The sequence below is a fragment of the Anolis carolinensis genome, chromosome 5 (genome assembly GCF_035594765.1).
Source record: "Anolis carolinensis isolate JA03-04 chromosome 5, rAnoCar3.1.pri, whole genome shotgun sequence".
Taxonomy (NCBI): domain Eukaryota; kingdom Metazoa; phylum Chordata; class Lepidosauria; order Squamata; family Dactyloidae; genus Anolis; species Anolis carolinensis.
Window position 1 is genome coordinate 66,522,563 of NC_085845.1, and position 22,248 is coordinate 66,544,810.

The following is a 22,248-nucleotide window of genomic DNA, read 5'->3' on the forward strand; positions in this document are numbered from 1 at the left end:
CTGTTTGAGGCAAGTGTGAATGTTGCAATTGGCCACCTTGATTAGCATTGAATAGCCTTGCAGTTTCAAAGGATGGCTGCTTCCTGCCTGGGGGAATCCTTTGTTGGGAGGTGTTAGCTGGCCCTGATTGTTTCCTGTCTGGAATTTCCCTGCTTTCTGAGTGTTGTTCTTTATTTACTGTCATGATTTTAGAGTTTTTTAAATATTGGTAGCCAGATTTTGTTCATGATATCCTCCTTTCTGTTGAAATTGTCCATATGCTTGTGGATTTCAATGGCATCTCTGTGTCATCTGACATGATGATTGTCAGAGTAGTCCAGCCTTTCTGTGTTCTCAAATAATATGCTGTGTCCAGGTTGGTTCATCAAGTGCTCTGCTATGGCTGACGTAGTCTGCAGTGCCTTTCATGTTCCTTGATTCATATTTGGGGGTCCCTATGTAGACTTGTCCACAGCTGTATAGTATACAGCTTTAGTATACCTCCTGCAGAGGTGAGAGGATCCCTCTTGTCCTTTGCTGAATGTTGCATTTGTTGTATTTTCTTAGTGGGTCTGTAGAAAGTTTGTAGGTTGTATTTCTTCATCAGCTTCCCTATGTGGTTAGTGGTTCCCTGGATGTATGGTAGGAACACTTTTTCCTCTGGGTGGACATTTGTCTTTACTCTCGTGGCTTGTTCTTGGTCTTGCAGCTCTTCTGATGTGTGTGGTGGAGTCTCCATTGGCCTGTAGAGCCCAGTTTAGGTGGTTCAGTTCCCGTTGGAGGAGGTGGGCTTAGCAGATATTTTGTGTACGGTCTGCCAAAAAAAATTGTGCTTCTTTTTTGACTTGATGGTTGGATTTTAATGTGTGTAAGTTTTCTGTAGATTGTGTGGCCCAATTGTTGATTGGACTTTTGGATGACTAGAACATCTAGAAATGGCTATTTTCTTCATTTTCCTTTTCCATGGTGAATTGGATGTTTGGGTGGATGCTGTTGAGGTGGTCCAGGAACTTGTTGAGTTCTTCTTCTCCATGGCTTCAAATGGTGAAGGTGTCACCCACATATCTGAACCATATACTGGACTTTTTTGTTGCTTGTTTTTAAAAGTGTTCCATGTAGAAATTTGCTCAACAAGATGTAAAAAAATTCTAGTATTTGGGAGTAATTTCTGTCTGTTAAAGAAATCATGAAATCTGTGAGTGTAGAGAGAAACCCATAGCCAAGTTAACTTAGAGCAATACAGTATAACCCGCATATCCACAGTACTGATATCCATTGTTTCATTTATCCACATCCAACAAAATATATCAAAATATATTTTCTAGGTCTTCCAGAGAGACCCTAAGCCAGGGTATTTTTGGGCCAGAAATCCTCATTTCAACAAAATCCATGGTTTCATGTATTTACATGAAGTCTGGCAACATATAGCCCATTTATATGGGATAGTACTTCCTGATCGTCAATCCTTCGTATCATACATTTTGACAGTTTCCTATTGCTATTTTGAGACTTTGGAAACATTTTGGCAGGGACAGTCCCAAGTCATCCTCTTTTGTCGTGTCTTTTCCATTCCTTTTCAAATGTCCTGGTTTCTTTTTCTTTCTTTCTTCAGTTTATTGGACTGGACCTGAGCTGAGCAAGAATATTCTAAAATCCATTTTGAAAATGTTTGTTAGTGCCAAACCACCGAGCAATGCCCAGATGAGCTATATTTCACAATGTGTTTCATAGAAATGATTTTAAGAGAGAAGCAAAACAATTACCGTAATGCTCACTATCTGTCCCTATACAATGTTCTTGCTCTGCAAGACCCCCAGATGGGTATATAGTCAGTTGCAAAATATGTTATCTTAAAGCTGCATAAGGACATAAATATATATTTTACTGACTGCTAGCGGAAGTAGTTTTTTTTGCAAAGGGATATAATTGTTTTTGTTAGTGGTAGAAAGGAAAGCAATGAACAATCGGCAGGTATTACCTTACATGAACTCAGCGACTAATTGTTTCTAGATGTGATGGTTCCAGCCTTTGTGCCTTAAAAACAGTGTTTATGTTTGGGGGAAAGGCAGGATATAAACTGAATAAACAAATAAAATTTATGCATATAAAAAAGTAAAAATATGTATGTGTGTATGTAGCTGGGGTGTCGACTTACACAGACAGGCTCCCACTTTCACATACAGCTATAGCCCCCTCTATGCAGAAAACACCAATGGCCCTCCCTCCAATGACATTGCAGGTTATAGCAAACACCACGAACATGTCCAAGAGCCCTGCCAATGTCCTCCACAAACACCATACTACCCACCACCTAAGTGAAGGCTTTCATTCAGGGACAATTTCCTCGTAGATTTTCTGTTTTTCCTCCACCACAGACATCCCAGTGTTTCTTAGTCTCTCCATTGGTGTGGAATTTGCATGATCCTGCCCACTGCCTCTCCCTTAACCCTTTCCTACTCTTTTCTATGGCACACAGCAAGCAGAGCACAACTGATCAGCAACTGAACGTACTGGAGGGGTTTGGGTGACTGTCTCAACATGATGGAGGTTGTAGTTCACCCTGCATCAAGATAGAGAATTGTGACCTCCACCAGCAATGGACCTGGACCACATTTGGCACACAGAACCCCTATGACCAATGAAAAATACTAGAGAAATTTGGGGGGAATTGATGCATAGGAGTTGTAGTTCACCTACAACCAGAGAGCACTGTGAACCCAAAGAAAGATGGATCTGGACCAAACATGGCACGCATGCCCGATATGCCCAAATATGAATACTAGTGAGTTTTTTGGGGAGGGACATTTGGGAGTTGTAGGTACTGGAATTTATAGTTCACTTGCAATCAAAGACCACTCTGAATCCCACCAACGATGGACCTGAACCTAACTTGGCAACCAGAACCCCCATGACCAACAAAAAATACTGGAGGTCTTTGGGTGGAATTCACCTTGATTTGGGGGAGTCGTAGTTCACCCACATCCAGAGAACACCATGAACTCAAACTATGATGTGCACATACCGGAAATGTCCAAATATGAATACTGGAGGGGTTTGGAAGAGATAGATCTCGATTTCTGGGAGTTGTAGTTCACATACAACTAGAGAATCTGTGCACGCCACCAACGATGGACCTGGATCAAACTTAGCACACAGAACACTCATGACCAACTGAAGATAATGGAGGGGTTTGGGGGAAACTGACCTTCATTTCTGGGAGTTGTAGTTCACTGACATCCAGAGACACTGTGATCATCACCGATGATGGATCTGGACAAAACTTGGCACACAGAATCCTCATGACCAACTGAACTTACTGGAGGGAATTGAGGAGGACTGACCCACCTTGGTGGGAGCTGTAGTTCATCCTGCAACCAGAGAGCACACTGCACCCCACAAATGATGCATCTAGAGAAAACTTGTCCAACATGACAAACTTTAACTACTGATGGAGTTTCAGGGGGGTAACCTGGCATGATGTGAGTTGTAGTTCACACACAATCTTATGCATTTTGTAAAAAAAAAAGATTAAAATGACTGTTTCAAATTACCCGAGAAACACCGGGTACCCAAGCTAGTACTAAAGAAATAAAGCTATCTCCATCAGTCAAGAAGATATAGTTTGCCAACATTTCTTGGATATAGTATTTTTACTCCAAGGAAGTAAAATAGAATTAAAACCTTTATACTATCATTGAGTTACAATTCATTCAAGCATGCACTTTTTGGCACATGGGCACAATTAGCATCAAAGTCATCTCGTATTTGAGCAAATAGCAGCAAGAGCATTGTGTACAAAAAGCTGCTGCAATTGCATTAAGGTTAGGGGTTTTTTGTGACGAGGTTAATGAGAAAATCACAGAACCACTATTCTATAATCTGGTGAACTTCATAAATGGTTACACCTGCTAGATCAAAGGACTGAGAAATATCATCTTCCTTTCAGTTTATGCACTCTGAGACATCTTTTTTTGCTTTCTGAGGGTCAGAAGAAATTCATGAGAGAACCAGGGAGGCTGTTTCCTATGTCCATTAAAGGGCTTGTTTTTCAGCAAACTTGTTTTTAAATTTTGTACAGTTTTCCTTTTCATCTTTACATTTTCTTATGCCTTTTTGAGTAAATTTGGACACCTACATTTATACTGGCCCTTCTTAATACTCTGCTTTCTCTTCAGATCGTATAAATCTTTCGCCTTTTACTGAAGAACTGGCCCTTCTTGAAACTGCTTGGCTTTTATTTCTGACAGGCTTGCTTCAAATTAGCAAATCTGGAGTGGATTCCTTGTTGACATAGTTGAAACTGTTCCTGTTGAACTAGGTTGTACTCACAAGGATATACATGTGAGTGAACAGGGTGGTGTCAATGTCAATGCTCCATTAAAATATCCCATAGTTATATACTCAAGTATAAATTGACCTATGTATAAGCTTTTTTAGTATCCATAATTATGGAGAACTCAGGCTGGATTTACACTACCTTATTGTTTGTTTGTTTGTTGTTTGTTTATTTGCCACACTTGTACCCAGCCCTTCTCACCCCATAGGGGACCCAGAGCAGCCTTACAAAGGCAATTATTCGATGCCACACATATACATATCAATAAATAAACAACACATTACAATCCAAAACAATTAAAATCACCCAATCCAAATCATATTACAGGGCCATTCCATTTGTCATTGTGTTATTGCGTAATCTCTTATTGCACTGCTCAAATTTACTGACCAAAGCCTTGGTCCCAAAGCTAGGTTTTTAGTTTTTCCTGAATGCCAGGAGAGAGAGGGCTGATCTAATCTCACTGGGGAGGAAGTTTCATAGCCAAAGGGCCACCACTGGGAAGGCGCTGTCTCTCATCCCAACCAACCTCACCTGAGAAGGAGGTACGACTGAGAGCAGGGTCTCCCCCGACAATCATAGTGGATCATAGAGGGAGATACGTTCAGACAGGTAAGCTCGGTTGGTATTGTTTAGGACTTTATAGGCTAAAGCCAGCACTTTGAATTGTGCTGACTAGCAGCCAGTGGAGCTGACTTAACAGGGGTTATATGCTGCTCCGGTGAGCAATCTGGCTGCCACCTATTGGCTCATTTGAAGTTTCCGAACAGTCTACAAAAGCAACCCCACCTATGTGAGGGAATATGAAATAATGACTCCATATTGCGATGAGTTCACTGGAAAGGGTTGCTATGGCGACAGATGCTTGGCTGAGCCAGCCAGCATTCTGATTGGTTGCTGCCTCGGGCTTGGCAGAGGCAGACCAACTGTTTTTCTAACTGACATTATAATTCATATTTTTTTTCCCTTCTGGAGAGTGGAGAAAAGACGCTGACAGGAATTTTTGGTCAGGAATGTAATGGCTGTCGTGCTCTCCAAAGTTTGACTATTTAAAGAAGAGATGGTAAAGGTAAAGGTTTCCCCTGACGTTAAGTCGTTGTTTCCGACTCTGGGGGTTGGTGCTCATCTTCATTTCTAAGCCAAAGAGCCGGCGTTGTCCGTAGACACCTCCAAGGTCATGTGGCTGGCATGACTGCATGGAACGCCGTTACCTTCCCACTGGAGCAGTACCTATTGATCTACTCACATTTACATGTTTTCAAACTGCTAGGTTGGCAGAAGCTGGAGCTAACAGCGGGCGCTCACTCTGCTCCCCGGGTTTGAACCTGAGACCTTTCGGTCTGCAAGTTCAGCAGCTCAGCGCTTTAACACACTGAGCCACCGGAGGCTCCGAAAGAAGAGATGAGGCATATTTAAAAGGACTGTTACATATTGTTGCCCTATATATGTGTTTGAACTCTTGAACTTGAATAAAGATACTGTTATTGTTTTAATCAAGCCTACGTGACAGCCTTATTACACAGCAGTTTATTTTGATTTAAAGATGGTGATAAAGCTTCCATTTACATATTATTTTTTCTTTTACATAACCACGCAACAACCTAGAGCACATTGCAGTAGTCCATTTGGGATGTAACAAGAACGTGGACTACCATGGCCAAGTCAGACTTCCCAAGGTACAGGCGCAACTGGTGCACAAGTTTTCATTGTGTGAAAGCTCTCCTGGCCACCCCTGAAACCTGGGGTTCCAGATTCAGTGGTGAATCTAGGATCACTCCCAAGCTGCGAACCTGGGGGAGTGTAACCCCATCCAACATAGGCTGTAACCCTATACACTGTTCGGCCTTGTGACTGGCCAGGAGTACCTCTGTCTTGTCTGGATTCAATTTCAATTTGTTCACCATCACAGCTGCCAAGCACCGATTCAGGACCTGAACAGCCTCCTTGGCAGCAGGTGGAAACAGGTAATAGAGTTGGACGCCATCTATGTACAGATGACATCAAACTACAAATGGCTTCATGTAGATATTAAACAAAATGGGGAGCAATGCTGAGCCCTGTTGGGCCCCACAAGACAAAGATTGTGGAGCCAAGTAGGTAACACCTTTTGAGAACAACCCTCCTATATCGTAGGATGTGATCCCAGATTATCTGCTTATCCTATATTATCTGCAGTAGAGACTCATCTAATTCAGTTCAAAGCAGATAATCTGGCATCAGATCCAGGGATATAGGGCAGTGTAGATCCAACCAGTCTCAGATGTATAAATAAGGTTAAATCTAGGCACACACCTATGTATTATGAGACGTGGGGTAGAGGGAGAGCTTGTCAAATGTCCTTTTTGGATAACTATTCCAGAATCCTGTTACTATGCTGGGTGTTATAGTTGAGAAAGTTACTCTCTGTGTTAATGTGTCTCATTTTTTTGTGTTAGTGAGCTGTGCAATGGGTTAAACCCTTGTGCCGGCTGGACTGCTGACCTGAAGGTTGAGTTGCTGACCTGAAAATTGCTGGCTGGAATCCGCAAGATGGGGCGAGCTCCCATCTGTCAGCTCTAGCTTGCGGGCACATGAGAGAAGCCTCCCAGCAGGTTGGTAACACATCCAGGTGTCCCCTGGGCAATGTCTCTGTAGACGGCCAATTCTCTTACACTAGAAACGACTTGCAGTATGTTCTCAAGTCGCTTCTTACAAGATTAAAAAAATGTGTTTATGTTTTTTTTGTATTGTTAGGTGTAACAATGTTTTGTACTAGCTAGAAAGCAGATTAGTAGGATTTTTAAAAAATGTATGACTTTATCATAAGTTTCCTCAATTTATTGTAGTTTTCTTGTGGTTCTTCCTTACTATCAATACAAATTAATAGGAAAGAAAGAAAATAAACTACAGTATATTACTTTCCAAGATCTGGATTGGAAACCACACTGTTCACAGTGTTCAGACAAAAACTCTCAAAACCAGGAGTTGTGAAGGCCAGAGAAGCCCTAAGCTTTCATAGTATTGTACAAATATTTGGACCTCTTATGGTAATATGAAATTGTTAAAATGTTGTGCTGTTATAATAGTGTTAGTAACGTATAGGGTGTGTGTGTGGGGATAACCCATTCTTGGAAAAGTCCATTATCAGTAGCACCCAGGAGTGTGAGCCTTGTACCTTCTTAACTTGTGGTTTCCTAGTTGTACTCTTGTCACTGCATCGTATAATAAATTACCAACCACAACTACTTTCTCAAAATGACAGAATAATGTCCGTATGCTGCTTGATTCTCTCTGTTTCTATTTTGTATCAACACCATTATCAAAATGATACAGTCATCTCTGTTACATGCATGCCTATTAACTGCAAATAAAAAAGGATAAACTGCAGAAGAGTTAGGAAATGTCAGAAAAATAAGATAGAAAGTATTAAACTATGTTATATAAGGTTCAAATTGAATTATCTGGGCAGCGAACCAAGAAACCAGATAGATATATAAACCCCACTTGCCTAGTTTCCACCACAACTCACAACCTCTCAGAATGGCTGCCATAGATGTGGGCGAAATGTCAGGAGAGAATGCTTCTGGAACATACCATACAGCCACAGCAACACAAGAAAATATATTTGGCCATTTAAATTCAGATTTCTCTAGCAAAGCATAAAGCAACTTCCAAATATGAGGCCTTTGAAAGACAAGTCAATGTATGAGTAAACCCGAGAGATTCAAAAGCTCTACACGTTGGGGCTACATCTCTCAACGTAATATGTGCCATATTAAACAACCTTTCCCCGGTAGACTGGTAGAATAAACGCAGAGTCCTAAATCCTGTTTATTATCCTAACATGAGTAAAGCCACAGAATCAACAGAATTGCTATACATGGTGACTTCCAAATTCCTGTTGATTCAACAAGACTACTCTAGTTGGGAACTAACTATTGTATTTAGGCCATTGTACTCGATATAAGGATACAGCTATGATCGTTTTCTCGGCCTCTGTGGTTTTGTCAGCATCATTAGGAACACCTAGGATAATGTAATATCATTACATCATTTAGTGAACACTAATTTTCACGTACTCTAATTAGGATAGCTTTCAGCTGTCTTCAACCTCATCTACACTGCTACAGATAGGTTAAGTCTAGTTGTGTCCAACGCTGGGGGTTGGTGCTCATCTCCATTTCTAAGCCGAAAAGCTGGCTTTGTCCGTAGACGTCTCCAAGGTCATGTGGCCGGCATGACTACATGGAGCACCGTTACCATTTCCACCGGAGCGGTACCTATTGATCTACTCAATTTACAGGTTTTCAAACTGCTAGGTTGGCAGAAGCTGGGGCTAACATTGGGTGCTAATTCCGCTTCCTGGATTCGAACCTGCGACTTTTCAGTCCGCAAGTTCAGCAGCTCAGCGCTTTAACACGCTGCGCCACAGGGGGCCCCACACTGCCATACAGAATCCAAATTACCTGCTTTGAATTGGATTATATGGCAATGTAAACTCATATAATCCAGTTCAAAGCAGGTAACTTGGATTATCTGATTTGATAATCTTAATTACATGGCAGTGTAGATACAGCCTCAGCTGGCAGAGGCAGTCCTCATACTTTGCTATCTTATTTTTGGAGTGGTTTTTAAATTGTTCTATTGCTTCTCCATTCTTCTTGCTTTCTTCCAAAGATCATAGTGCAAAGATAGTTTGCACCCTATTAACTCATCAATAGGAGAGAAGGGGAGTGGATAGAAATGTGTCCTTCTAGTAGGCTCAGGTTTCTCTTAACTTCTATTTCTTCATGAGTAATTTTTACATTTCCCCACCCTATGATGTTACTTGATCATTCGTTCCTGTAAAGTACATGAATTTAATGGGTTAAAGTTTTGGGTTTGTTTTTTTTAAATTTACAATCTCATCATAAAGGGCAAGAGTTCTAGGTAAAATCAGGATAGTATATAAAAAACACCCAAGAACAGAGGGAATTCCAGACAAGAAACAATCAGGGTCAGCTAATCACCTCCCAACAAAGGATTCCCCCAGGTAGGAAGCAGCCAAGCTTTGAAGCCACAAGGCTATTCAATGCTAATAAAGGTGATCAATTGCAACATTCACATTTGCCTCAAGCAGACAAGAGTTATTTCTCCCACCCTGGACATTTCAAAGACATATAAACACCACTTGCCTAGTTTCCAACAAACCTCACAACCTCTGAGGATGCCTGCCATAGATGTGGGTGAAACATCAGGAGAGAATGCTTCTGGAACAGGGCCATACAGCCCGGAAAACTCTCAGCAACCCAAACACTGCCCTTTTCGCATTTGGAAAAATAACTATAAATAATCCAACAAATACAGACAACATATTTATTTAAAAATTTAACTATATATAATATTTATTATCAATCCACAGGATAGCTTGATTGCTACATAAAATTTATTAAAAGCTATTTCACCTTTACAAATTGTAAAAAAAAAGAAAGAGAGAGAGAGCAAAGAAAGAAAATGTGCCACAAGATGTAATAATTGCTGACAACCAAGATACTGAATTGTAAAATTATAAATTTGCTGTAGAAAAGATAAAAAACCTGAAACAATTATATTCACTTTAGATTTTTTTTTTTACTTTGAATAAAATATTCCACTGTATAAAAAATAAAAAGCTTACTCCGGTTAGAATTAGAGTATTTTTTTCCTTCAAAATCTGGGAATTTGCATAATATATCTGTAATAAAAATTTCTTCTATTGTACCACACAGCTTTCAAGCATAGCAGATTAGACACATATAAGACAAGCACTCTTAAAAACAATCTCTGAAATGTACATGGGAAGATTCTCGCCTTCCTATTTAATTCATTTGCCCATAGTCCAAGGCCACATTAGCCAGAAGAGCCCTGGAGTTCGGAGCAGGAAGAAGATCTTTTAAGTGTGCCATTATTTAGAGCCACATAATGAAAGGCCTTTTCTTTTTTTGCAAGTGCTTTTAATAAGGTGCAAAAGCAGACTGCAATATTGCTAGTACTGCACTATGTACATATATTCACAATACATTTTGGAAAAAAATAATAATCCAGCTAGTTCACATTTTTCTGTCTTCCGTTCCAAAGGTTGTCATTTCCATGATGGCCGCGGCTGCAAAAACTGCAGCAACTCTGTTTTGGGGGGTTGTTGGGCGTCTCCATGACGTTCCGGAACGGACTCCTGTCGGCCTTCATTCCCTGGGCTGCAACCTTGGAACTCCGACCGGCTTCACGTCTACATTCTGGAGTCCTGAGTTGAAAACGCTCCAGCACTGGAGGTTGGACACAGTAATCTTCTGCATTAGCAAGGCTTTTTCCTTCAATCCGTTGAATGTACGTTAAAATGAGTTCCTCAAAGCCACAACACAGAGTTTGCAGAGAACCCAACGGTTCATGGCTTAGCTGCTCTTGACTCTCGACTGAGTGATATCTGATGTTTTCTTGATGACGCTTGCCCGGTTCTCGTGATCCTGCGGCCTACTGCTGAAACTGGTGGAAGCCGAACATACTATTTGTGAGAGAGGGAGCTCTGGGAAGGAAGGCCATGAGCTGTTGTAAGGCAGTGGGCGGCTTTCTTCCTTGATGGTCACCTGGAGGTCAGGCTTATTAGAAGTCACAAAAGTAGCCATACTGGGAAGTGGGTACGGCGAGTTCCTCATCCCCAAGTTGCTATAGTATTGCTTGTTGCCAATGTTTTTCTTTTTCCACTGAGCTTGACCCTGTGGAAAAGAGAGAATCCATTTGTCAATTTTGCTAACACAACATACAGCAGACCTTCTCATCAAGGCAATTGTCTCTAAAATTGCTTGTATTGATATGCAGCACACTGCAAACAATTATGGCCAGTATTCCACACCAGCTACTTGGTTAAGCATTATTGCTTACTTAATAAAGTAACCTTTCCTAGCCTGAACTCCATTTCCAACCTAATGAAAATGTCCTAGCACAACAGACCTCCTTCTCCCCATATAAATAATGCCCAGTAAGGTAGGTGAGTAGTTATGATTATGACACTAATTATGAACATCAAACAGCACCTAGATTTACTAATACAAAACTGTGAATTTATGATGTTGTGTTTGCTGTTTTTTGCCTATGTTTTGTTTTGCACTTGTTGTATTTTGTATCACACCTTGAGTGTTTTGTGAACTGCCCTGAGTCCCTCTGGGAGATGGTGGTGGGATATAAATAAAGTATTATTATTATTATTATTATTATTATTATTATTATTATTATTATTATTATTTATTCTCATTCATGATATCTACTGAGGGCCCTTCCACACAGCCATATAACCCAGAATATCAAGGTAGAAAATCTCACAATATCTGGGTTATCTGAGGCTCCTTCCACACAGCTGAATAAAATCCCACATTATCTGCTTTGAACTGGAATATATGGCAGTGTGGACTCAGATATCCCAGTTCAAAGCAGATATTGTGGGATTTTCTACCTTGATATTCTGGGAAATATGGCTGTATGGAAGGGCCCTGAGTCCACACTGCCATATATTCCAGCTCAAAGCAGAAAATATGGGATTTTCTTCAGCTGTGTGGAAGGGGCCTGAGTCACAACTGTGACAATATTGCCATTATTCTGTTAACTAAGGGCCCCTCCACACAGTTATATAACCCAGAATATCAAGACAGGAAATCCCATAATATTTGCTTTGAACTGGAATATATGGCAGTGTGGACCCACATTCAAAGCAGATATTGTGGAATTTCCTGCCTTGATATTCTAGGTAATAATAATAATAATAACAACAACAACTTTATTTTTGTATTCCGCCTCCATCTCCCCGAAGGGACTCGGGGCGGCTCACATGGGGACCAAGCCCAACAACACAAGTTAAAACACAGAACAATCAAATAAAACATTATAACTACATAAAACAATAAAACACATCAACAGAATTAAAACCAATACAATAATAATAACTAAAGATTCAGAGGGTAAAATTGTGTAGAACTCTGAATAGGCTGTGAATAGGTTATTAATAGGTTATATGGCTGTGTGGAAGGGCCCCAAGAAAATACAGGACATCTAATGTGTAAAATAAGAAAAAAGACATATTCATATGCAGGTAAGTGAATCAAAACAACCCATTTCCAACAGTCAAAAGGACATAAAGTATAAAGCCCACCTTTACAACCAATGAGGAAAATAAAAGATTTAATGGTAGCATTACTATATATCAAGCTTCAAACAAGAAGGCTAGTGTCATTAATTTTATTTGGCTCACAGTTGGAGGACTTTGCCTACTCCTCCCATATATGTGTGTGTGTGTGTAGCCTCACCTCTTTATTTGAATGATTTTTTCTACATTTTATTTCTTAGCCTTTCAAGAGTGTAATAAAAAAGCCTCCAATCTTCCTTCTATGTGTGTACCACACATGGGATGTAGTCCTACACGGTAGTGTAGTAGTTCTGCATGAAGACTTCTGCTTGGCTAGATGATATCCAGGAGTTCCCAATTTCCCCCAATAACTGATTAGCTGTGTCCCTTGGTTCCATGCCATACATCAGAAAGGTTGCACATGGGAGGAGTGCTGAACAAGGCAGTACTGGATACTTACTCCCAGTGTTCGTACATTGGCAGAACAAAAGAATGGATCAGTATACCTCATCTCCATTTGGGGTCTGATTTCCACTGATCTCAGTGGCAGGGGGTTAAGCCAAACTACATGTCATGTAACCTATAGTTTTAAATATGTCAGGTCTAGGTTTTATTTCACTCTTCAAAGGAACTAATCAATATAATGAACCTATTTTGAGAGCAGGAGTCACATCTTTAATAACACCTGAAAGGTCTAAAATGAAAATTCAGATCAAATTTAGGACAACTTCCAGAATTTCTAATCTAGCATGGCTGCTTCACTTGTGTCATTTTGCTTTAAGCTGCCAAAAAATATTTGGTTTCGTTTTGTTTTCACCCCATGTCTGGCTGTATTCCCTTCTCCATTCTGCAGCACCCAAAGTACTTCAATTTATTGTATACACTCAGAAGCACATCCACCCATGAATATGACCATCATCTTATAGGAAATGGCAGAAGCAGAGAAAGGTTTGTCTCATAGTAGGATGCAAAATAATTACGTCAGCACTGAGGCCTCAGGAGCAACCTGCTGTAATAATGCAGCATCTTGCATATGGCTATTTCTTTCTGATCTTGCCCACTCCTCACAAAGCACATAATGATGCCGGTGAGGGATATGGTTAAATCAGGCTAGTACTTTTGGCAAAGGGGAACAACAAGGTCACTGGTAGTCTGCGGGGCGCACAATGGCTGGACATATCTACATGAGCATTTAAACTGGAAGCAGGTGAGAATCTGCTCCACGGCATCCACATGATGCACAAGGTCTTCCCATATCAAGTGTAGAGATGGTTTTGCCCCAGGTTAGGTAAAGTCGGAGATTGCTCCAGATCTTCCTGAAGCTCTCGAATGCCTCCGTACTTCATGGCAGTGTGATCAGCTCAGCTGGTTCTGAATTGGAACTATCCCCGCTGTTCACATGGCCATCCCACTTTTCCCAAATTCTGCAGCACCAGAAATAGGGGAAGGCGCATCCTTTTGTTGTCCTGTGACCATTGTAGCTGTGGTCTTGCCAACTCTGTAATCCCCCCCAACTAGTCCAAAGTTACACATAAAAATCAGCAATAGAAACTATAGTGAAAATGCCTTCACCACCACCTTGTTTTCCCCCCTTTCATGCAAGACATAAATGGACAAAAATACTTTTCATCTCACAGGTAACAAATGTGTAAGCGGCTTTCGATCATGGTTAGGAGAATTTCCTGCCATTGTGTGCAACCACATATGAACTCAGGAAATCCAAAAGTGGCAGCTTGTGACCAAGATATGACAAACAAACAAGCTGTAACTAATGCATACTCCCATGCAGTGGTTATGATATATACACGAAATGTGCTCAAGTTCTTGCTCATTTGTGAAGTTTAATTTGCCTAGTAAGACTTTACTGCCAATCTTCATGAAGCAATGAAATTCCATATACAATTATCCCAATGATTGCCTTAGGTCCCTTCCAGACAGGCCCTATATCCCAGGATCTGATCCCAGGTCTTCTGTTTTAAACTGGATTATATGAGTCCACACTGCCAGATAATCTGGGATAAACAGAAAACCCTGGATCAGATTCTGGGGTATAGGGCCTGTATGGAAGGGCTCTTCAATTGTAGTAATAGTGTTTCTGCGGAAGTGTAGGAGAAACAAGCTAGGATAGAAAATATATATGGTAGCTCAACTATGCCTTGTGCAGATATTCTAAAACTGTTCTGTACCCAAGAAAAAGAGTACTGAGTTTTGTATAAGGAGGCAAGAACCTAAGATACTAGCCTTAACTTATGCTGGTCATGAGTGGTACAGCAAGACCCAGGTAGCAAAATGCAGGAGCTAAAGAGGAGGACCTGTACAGGTTCCAGTTTCAAATCTAAATATGGATAGGAAAACAAACAATTCCCTTGAATTGACACCAGGGCCCTTACACCATGGTGTAGGTTTTGAAATGGAGATCATTATCATAGTCACATCTGCATTCAAAACCAGTTCTTGCCATTTCTATCTCTTGCCCTTTGAAGACCAAGGCATTCCTATATAATAACAGCTAACAACACTGCATTTTACTTTTCTCCCTCTAGCTACAGTGAAGACCACAATGAAATACCGAAGTGGATAACCCAAGGAAGAGCAGATAGTGCCATCAACCCTGCTAAGAAAAATCTCCTGATGCTGCTAATCATTGGTTCCTCTATATTAGTCTCAGTTGGTGATTCTGAGAACAGCGTTTGCTGCACCTCAGTCCAATCTTCTTGGCCAATCCAGCCAAACTAGAATTTGAGAAATGAGATTGATTTGGGAACAGAACAGTGTGCTTGTTAAATTGAAGAGGATTCTATCATAGCTGGAGTTGTATATGGTAATGTCTAGAATCTAGATTCTACCTCTTTTCTGGAAAATGTTGTTGTTGCATGTCTTCAACTTGTTCCCAACTGATGTTGACCTAATGTGAATCTATCTCAGGGTTTTCTTGGCAAGATGTGTTCAGAGGGGTTTGCCACCATTGCCTCCTTGTAAGGCTGAGAGACTTGCCAAGGTTACAAAGTGGGTTTTCATGGCCGAGTAAAGGTTTAAATTTTAGTCTCCCAGACTCCTAGACCAATGTTCAATACAGAAGCTTTGGCAGGAAATACTTCCCTTTGAGCAAGTGTGGTATTCCACACTTACTCAATAATAATAATAATAATAATAATAATAATAATAATAATAATAACAACAACAACAACAACAACAACAACAACAACAACAACTTTATTTTTATACCACGCCCCATCTCCCCAGTGGGGACTCGGAGCGGCTTACATGGGGACCAATAGGAAGTATCTGCTGCCAAAGCCACTGCAAGGTTCACCTTTCCCTGACTTTCTCGTATGCAAATGCTACCTACTGCACTGGCAGTGAGGCATGAAAATGCTTCATGATGGCTGCTTTATTTTGCTTTATTGGTTCTGCATCATTTGGCTGAAACAAACTGTTGCAATTATTGGCTGAAATGTAATGTCTGTTCACATACTTTCATTGCAGACCAGCAAGAAAGGGAGCTGCTGCTGTTAGCAAAAATACACAGAACTTGGAAATTTTATATTTTTCAGCTACAATTCTGGAGAATTTGGAAAGTCATAGTCCAAAACTGCAGCACTTCAGAGGTCTGTGAAAATATGCTGCCCAATCTAGTCAACCAGGAAGAAATCTGCTGCAGGCCCTTATCAATAAGTAGTTTTTAAAACATGACTGCATCATCAACATTTCAGTGTTTGAAATGGTTTTAGTGCTATCTCATCTTAACCTTGTTGTAAACAAACTTGTCATAAGAAAGGCGGGATATAAATTAATTAAATAAGAAAAATAAAATAAACAAAAAACTGATAAACAAAAGCATATTGAGGGTGACCAAAATCTAAAGAAAACATGAGGGATTTTGTATTCTTTTGCTTACCTGTGCATTTTCTTCATCACTTGGGATGCTATCTGTAGTTTCACTTTCTGTGGGGCACAAGGAAAACAGAAATATGAATATGCCGAACATTAAAATCAATACCTTCTTTGAACCAGACAGCTGCCTCAAGTATTGGGGTGGGGCAGAAGCCGGCTATGCTTCCCTGCATATACACACACATACACACAAATAGATGTGCCTACAGGAGTGAACATGTTTCAGCATGTAAGTGTGGCGAGGCTTAAGCCTTATTTATCTAGCTGCCCACTGACTGCAAGCAATCATTGGGTTTCTGGCTGAGATCACTTTTCTAGTGATCTCTGCCACTCAGACTACTGTTTGAAAACACCTAAAGGTGCATCTACATGGAAGAATTAATGCAGCTTGACACTATTTTAACTGCCATGGAATCAGGGGATTGTGGTTTTACTGGGCCTTTTGCTTTCTCTGCCGAAGAGCACAGATGCATTGCCAAACTAAAACTCCTAGAATTCCACAGCATTGAGCCATGGCAGTTAAAGTGGTGTCAACCTACATTAATCTAGAGCAGTATTTCTCAACCTGGGGGTCAGGACCCCTGGGGGGAGGATTGTGCAGGGGGTTTCAGGAATCACCAAAGTGTGGCAAGTTTACTAGTTCCATCACCAGTTTGGTACAGGGTACTCTCTGAGTATTGGTGAACTACAACTCCCAGAATTCAAAAACAGCCTCCCCCCAACCCCACCAGTATTCAATGTTGGTCATGTAGGTAGTGTGCCAAGTTTGGCGCAGATCCATTGTAGGCTGCTCTTTGATTGTAGGTTAACTATAAAACCCAGCAACTACAACTTCCAAATGACAAAATCAATACCTCCCAACCCCACCAATATTCAAATTTTGGCATATCAAGTATTTATTTGTGCCAAATTTGGTCTACATCCATTGTCGTTTGGGATATAGGTGACCTACATCTCCCCTAAATCACTGTCAATTCCTCCCAAATCTCTCTGGTATATTTTGCTGGTCATGGGGGTTCTGTATGGGAAGTTTGGTCCAATTCTATCGTTGGTGGGGTTCAGGGGGCTCTTTGATTCTAGCTGAACTATAAATCCCAGCAATTATAACTCCCAAATGTCAAGGTCTATTTTCCCCAAATTCCACCAGTATTCAAATTTGGGCATATTGGGTATTTGTGCCAAATTTGGTCCAGTGAATAAAAATACATCCTGCATATCAGATATTTACATTACGATTCATAACAGTAGCAAAATTAGTTATGAAGTAGCAACAACAATGTTATGGTTGGGGGTCACCACAACATGAGGAACTGTATTTAGGGGCTGTGGTATTAGGAAGGTTGAGAACCACTGATCTAGAGCATAAGTCTAAGGACTTTAGGGAGAAGGTTCCCCTCATTATGTTAGCCAACTGCACAGGGAACAGCCAGGCAGTATAGACTGTGAGTCCCAGATGGAAAGTCTTGCTTGCCAACTGAATAATTATTGTTTGGGGGTGGCGTGCCGGATGATAAGTAAGGCTAGATGCCTTATACAGTTTAGTGCCAAACCAGTCTACTCAGGTGTGAAACCAAGCAAACAAAAGTCAAGGTGGCTACAGAAAGAAAGATGCAAAACCTGTTGCTATTTGAGGGACAAAAGAGAGCAATTATGGTCAGCCAGCTTTGAGGTCAGCAGCTTTTTGTCAATCCATATCCACAACTATAGCTTTGATCACGTAACATCATTTTATGGCTTTCTTCTAAGCAATGCTATCAGTATCCATGCCCAAGAAAGCAATAAAACCTATTTCACTTGATAACATTTATCTAGACTTCTAGGCCTCAAGGTCATTTTTAACTAATGGTATATTAACATCTTGCTATACATCAAAACTTGCTATACATCTTGCTATACACTTGCTATACATCAAAACTAGGCTTTTGGCTGTATTACAATACAGCTAATGCTTGCACAATTGTCCTGCTCCGTATAGATTTTGCTATAGAAGATGAACCTAAGATTTCTAGATTCTGAAACCCAAACAAAAAGCATTTTACTTTCTGCTCTTCCTCACACATATAAAACAGTTTCATTTATTTATACATCAACAGGTAAATTTTATCTGAGCAAAGATCAGCACAAAGATTTTTCTCATAACAAGGTGCTCACACAAACATCCTGCTCATGCCATCCTGTACTGCGTAAGGTGTATTGCCTGCATATAGGATTTAAACCCATAAACACACTCACATGTACATACTAAGGCTTTTAACACTTCTGCTATCACAGCCCCCATATGTTCTCAGAGGCAAGAACAGAAGCAGAAATTAAACAAGTGGTTGAGTACATATGAAGTTGTTGGAAATAGCAACTTACTCCAAGCCTCCGCTAGTAATTTGCTTGTATAGGATTCTGTTTGCTTACTGTATTGTGTATGTTTTGGTATGCAGCTTTCCCTTTACTCTATGTTTCTTGAGATTGTGGGAGGGGCTGCAGACCACATGATCAGATCTGGTAATGCTAAGATTTGAGGCTAAAGAGTGCTTTAGCCATTAGATGCTTTAGACTTCAGACTGCTTAGAGCACAGACTCCATGAGACGCCATGTAGCCTTTGGACTGTCAAGAGCAAACTCATGTTGCTCTTGATTATAAGAAAGACGCCCTGTGTTATCTACACAGTGAAACTACTTCAAACCTATCTGTAACTAGATTGACAAGTTATGTACCTGTATGCTGAATATATGAAGGTTGTGAGTAAACCAAATAGGTTACTTTTAACAAAGTCTATTTTTGTCTCTTAGGAGCAGAAACAAGCTATTTTATGGGAGAGTAGATGTTTTTGGGCACTGAAAAGAAACACCTCTAAAGAACTGCTATTTTTGTGCATTGGCATAATAATTGTTCCTAATAGACAACCAGGTTATCAGTCTAACAACTGAAAGACAAATTGCCTTGCATAAGTACATGTGGGAGAGAAAAAAAGATTTTCCTTAAACGAGTTTTTGGCTCTTCTCTGGAAGATCATACTTATATTGCTTACCTGCGTAGGATGAAACTGGGGAGATCTGTAATGGGTACAGTTGACTCATACTGCTGGGCTGATCATCACACTCTGTTGTCACTTCCACCACTTGACAAACATCGGGAGGATTGGAAACTATCATATGATCATCAGGACCAACCTCAAAGTGTGCGTCTCCTACAACTTTGCATGAAAACACACAAGAATAATGAGGATTGCCATATTAATCAAATCTACTATATACAATGTTGCTGCCCAGTTTAGGAAGGACTAGCACTTCCTTCCTAAAATGGATAACAATGTAAACGCGTTATCCAGAAGGATGAACTGTCTTAACTGAAATCAAACTTTCCAATTTTTAAACAGAGACTCTGATTAGCATTTTTACAATACCATGGGGAAATGAGGGAGGGAGAGAGAAACATCACCCAATATCTAACTCTCAATATCTAAAATAACAGTTTGTAGGAGTCTAACATCACATATGCACGGGGTGCTTCAAAAAAGATGGAGTGAGGAAGAATACATCTAATTCACATTTCTGGAGCCCCCGGTGGTGCAATGGGTTAAACCCTTGTGCTGGCACGACTGCTGACCAAAAGGTCAGCAGTTCAAATCTGGGGAGTGGGGTGAGCTCCCATCTGTCAGCTCTAGCTCCCCATGCAGGGAAAGGAGAGACGCCTCCCACAGGATGGTAAAACATCAAACATCCAGGCATCCCCTGGGCAATATCCTTGCAGACAGCCAATTCTCTCACACCAGAAGCGACTTGCAGTTTCTCAAGTAACCCCTGACACTAAAAAAGCCCCCCAACATTTCTTTCTAATGGTGCATCAAAATCTAAACAGACTTGTGCAAAGCTAAAAGCATGGTTGGGATCTTGTTGGTGTCTTATATTGGCACAAACAGTATTATGATACCAACTGTGGAATTTGTTTCCAGAAGGAACTAAAGCCAACCCCCCTCCCTAAAAAACCAAAAAAACCCTGAAAAATGAGTCATAGGAGGAAGCACATTGTTGGCTAGGAATATTATGTACAGATAAAAATTATCGAAATGTATGAAATCACTTTGATACCTGGCTTGGTAAATTACATTTTATAGCCAATAATAATAATAATAACTTTATTTTTATATTCTGCCTCCATTTCCCTGAAGGGACTTGGGGTGGCTTACATGGGGTATAAACATAGGTTAAAACACAATCCATGAATTAAAACAATATAACAAAATAAATATAAAACAGCATGCATGTCATCAGCACGTTTGTATTTTTGATTCCTAAAAAACATTTTCAGGTGGAATTGGTACCTTTTGGAAACAAACTCCTAAATTGTACCTCTGGGAGGTTGCATTTCTATGAATTTGATGAGGCAGCAAATAAAAGGCATGTCTGCCCACTTGATCAGTTGTTCTGCGGTGCCTGACCATATAAACCCAGTGAAGTGTAATTCCAACATATGAAAGCTGGAGTTCTATTAATACAGGACTTTAGCTTTAGAAATAATGAAAAAATCATTCTGTCTCACTTTCTTCTTTGTAATCTAGGAAAATATTGTTAAAGCTACTATTCTAATTTTTCCTGGTGATAAGGGACCAGATCCGGGTTTATGTTTAGCGTGTAAGCCCACTGTGATGTAAAATTAGCCAGAGCCAAGTTGGCCCGATGGTTCCATCCCAAAGTATGCTATCATTATGCATAATGTGCAGAGAAGCAGTTAAATCTGCAGCATGCAATGATGCCATCTGCAAGTACCTTCTATCAGAGCTCCCAACCTATTGTCATAATGTCATCATGTTACTGACATTATAGAGACACAGAGCTTGAAAGTCCAAAGCTAGTGCTGTAGACACTTGTCAACCATGAAAAGGCGTGTGCTGGGACTGCTTACCTACAATGTTTATTGTACTGTCGACTTCAGTTTTTATTGTGGAAGATAAGCAGAAATCAGGAAATGTTTGACTTGACCCATTACACAGTTCGTAAGACGACTCCTCTGGTTCTTGCTAGAAAGAAAACATTAGGGACGGTGTCAGGGTGATAGAGAAGGGGGAACGATAACCACTTTCTCCTTTCTTAGTCCTGTCCACACCTTTAAGGTCTCATACAGTCTCTTATGTCATGAACAGGCATGGGCAAACTTTGGCCCTCCGGGTGTTTTGGACTTCAACTCCCACAATTCCTAACAGCCTACCGGCTGTAAGGAATTGAGGGAGTTGAAGTCCAAAACACCTGGAGGGCCAAAGTTTGTCCATACCTGTAGTTAGATGACATCAGATCTGACAATTCAAACATGACTAATACTGAGAAGGCAACCCAACCCAGCTTTGTTCATATATCTCATTTGTATACATGAAAGCAAGATATGACATTTATATGGTGTCTTCCAAGAAAAGTTAATGAAAGATTAACATCAGGTGTTTAAAAAGGTGAAGAACTGTCATAACGTTCAATGTGTTATCAAAGGCTTTCATGGCTGAATCACTGCGTTGCTTTGAGTTTTCTGAGCTGTATGGCCATGTTCCAGAAGCATTCTCTTCTGATATTTTACCCACATCAATGGCAGGCATCCTGAGAGGTCGCCTGCCACAGATGTGCCATAGAACCTCACAACCCCTGAGGATGCCTGCCACAGATGTGGGTGAAACATCCGGAGATAATGCTTCTGGAACATGGCCATACAACCCGGAAATCTCACAGCAACACTGTCATAATGTTTCTTTTTATTAGCTATCTTTTTATTTACTAACCCTAACTGCAGATTTCCAAGAACACTGAAATGCAACGACTGCAGACTGCGTGATCACAATGAGATCACAGTCCCATCAAGACTACAAATCTTGGGCAGAAGCTTTACTGCAAAAACTTTGTACTCACATAGTATCTTTTAATGATACATATCCTTCCAGAAAACAAAATGCAACCC

At 40.5% G+C, this 22,248-nt stretch overlaps 1 protein-coding gene and 1 long non-coding RNA gene across 3 annotated transcripts in view; one reads left to right on the forward strand and one right to left on the reverse strand.

Annotated features, from left to right (window-relative positions):
- The first annotated feature begins 5,159 nt into the window (after window positions 1–5,159).
- On the forward strand, window positions 5,160–17,373 carry LOC134299235 (uncharacterized). Its single transcript, XR_010006418.1, has 4 exons — window positions 5,160–5,384; window positions 6,751–6,906; window positions 14,966–15,243; window positions 15,909–17,373. It is a non-coding gene; the product is annotated as an uncharacterized LOC134299235 (long non-coding RNA).
- irf2 (interferon regulatory factor 2) overlaps window positions 9,649–22,248 on the reverse strand; it is a 55,427-nt gene continuing 42,827 nt past the window's right edge. For both annotated transcript variants that reach the window (XM_062981405.1, XM_062981406.1), the window contains exons 6-9: window positions 21,214–21,328; window positions 19,340–19,504; window positions 16,321–16,367; window positions 9,649–11,022 (exon numbers count right to left, since the gene is read on the reverse strand). In XM_062981405.1, coding sequence (XP_062837475.1) covers window positions 10,702–11,022; window positions 16,321–16,367; window positions 19,340–19,504; window positions 21,214–21,328 — 648 coding nt within the window. In that variant the 3' untranslated portion in view covers window positions 9,649–10,701. The remainder of the gene's footprint in view (window positions 11,023–16,320; window positions 16,368–19,339; window positions 19,505–21,213; window positions 21,329–22,248) is intronic.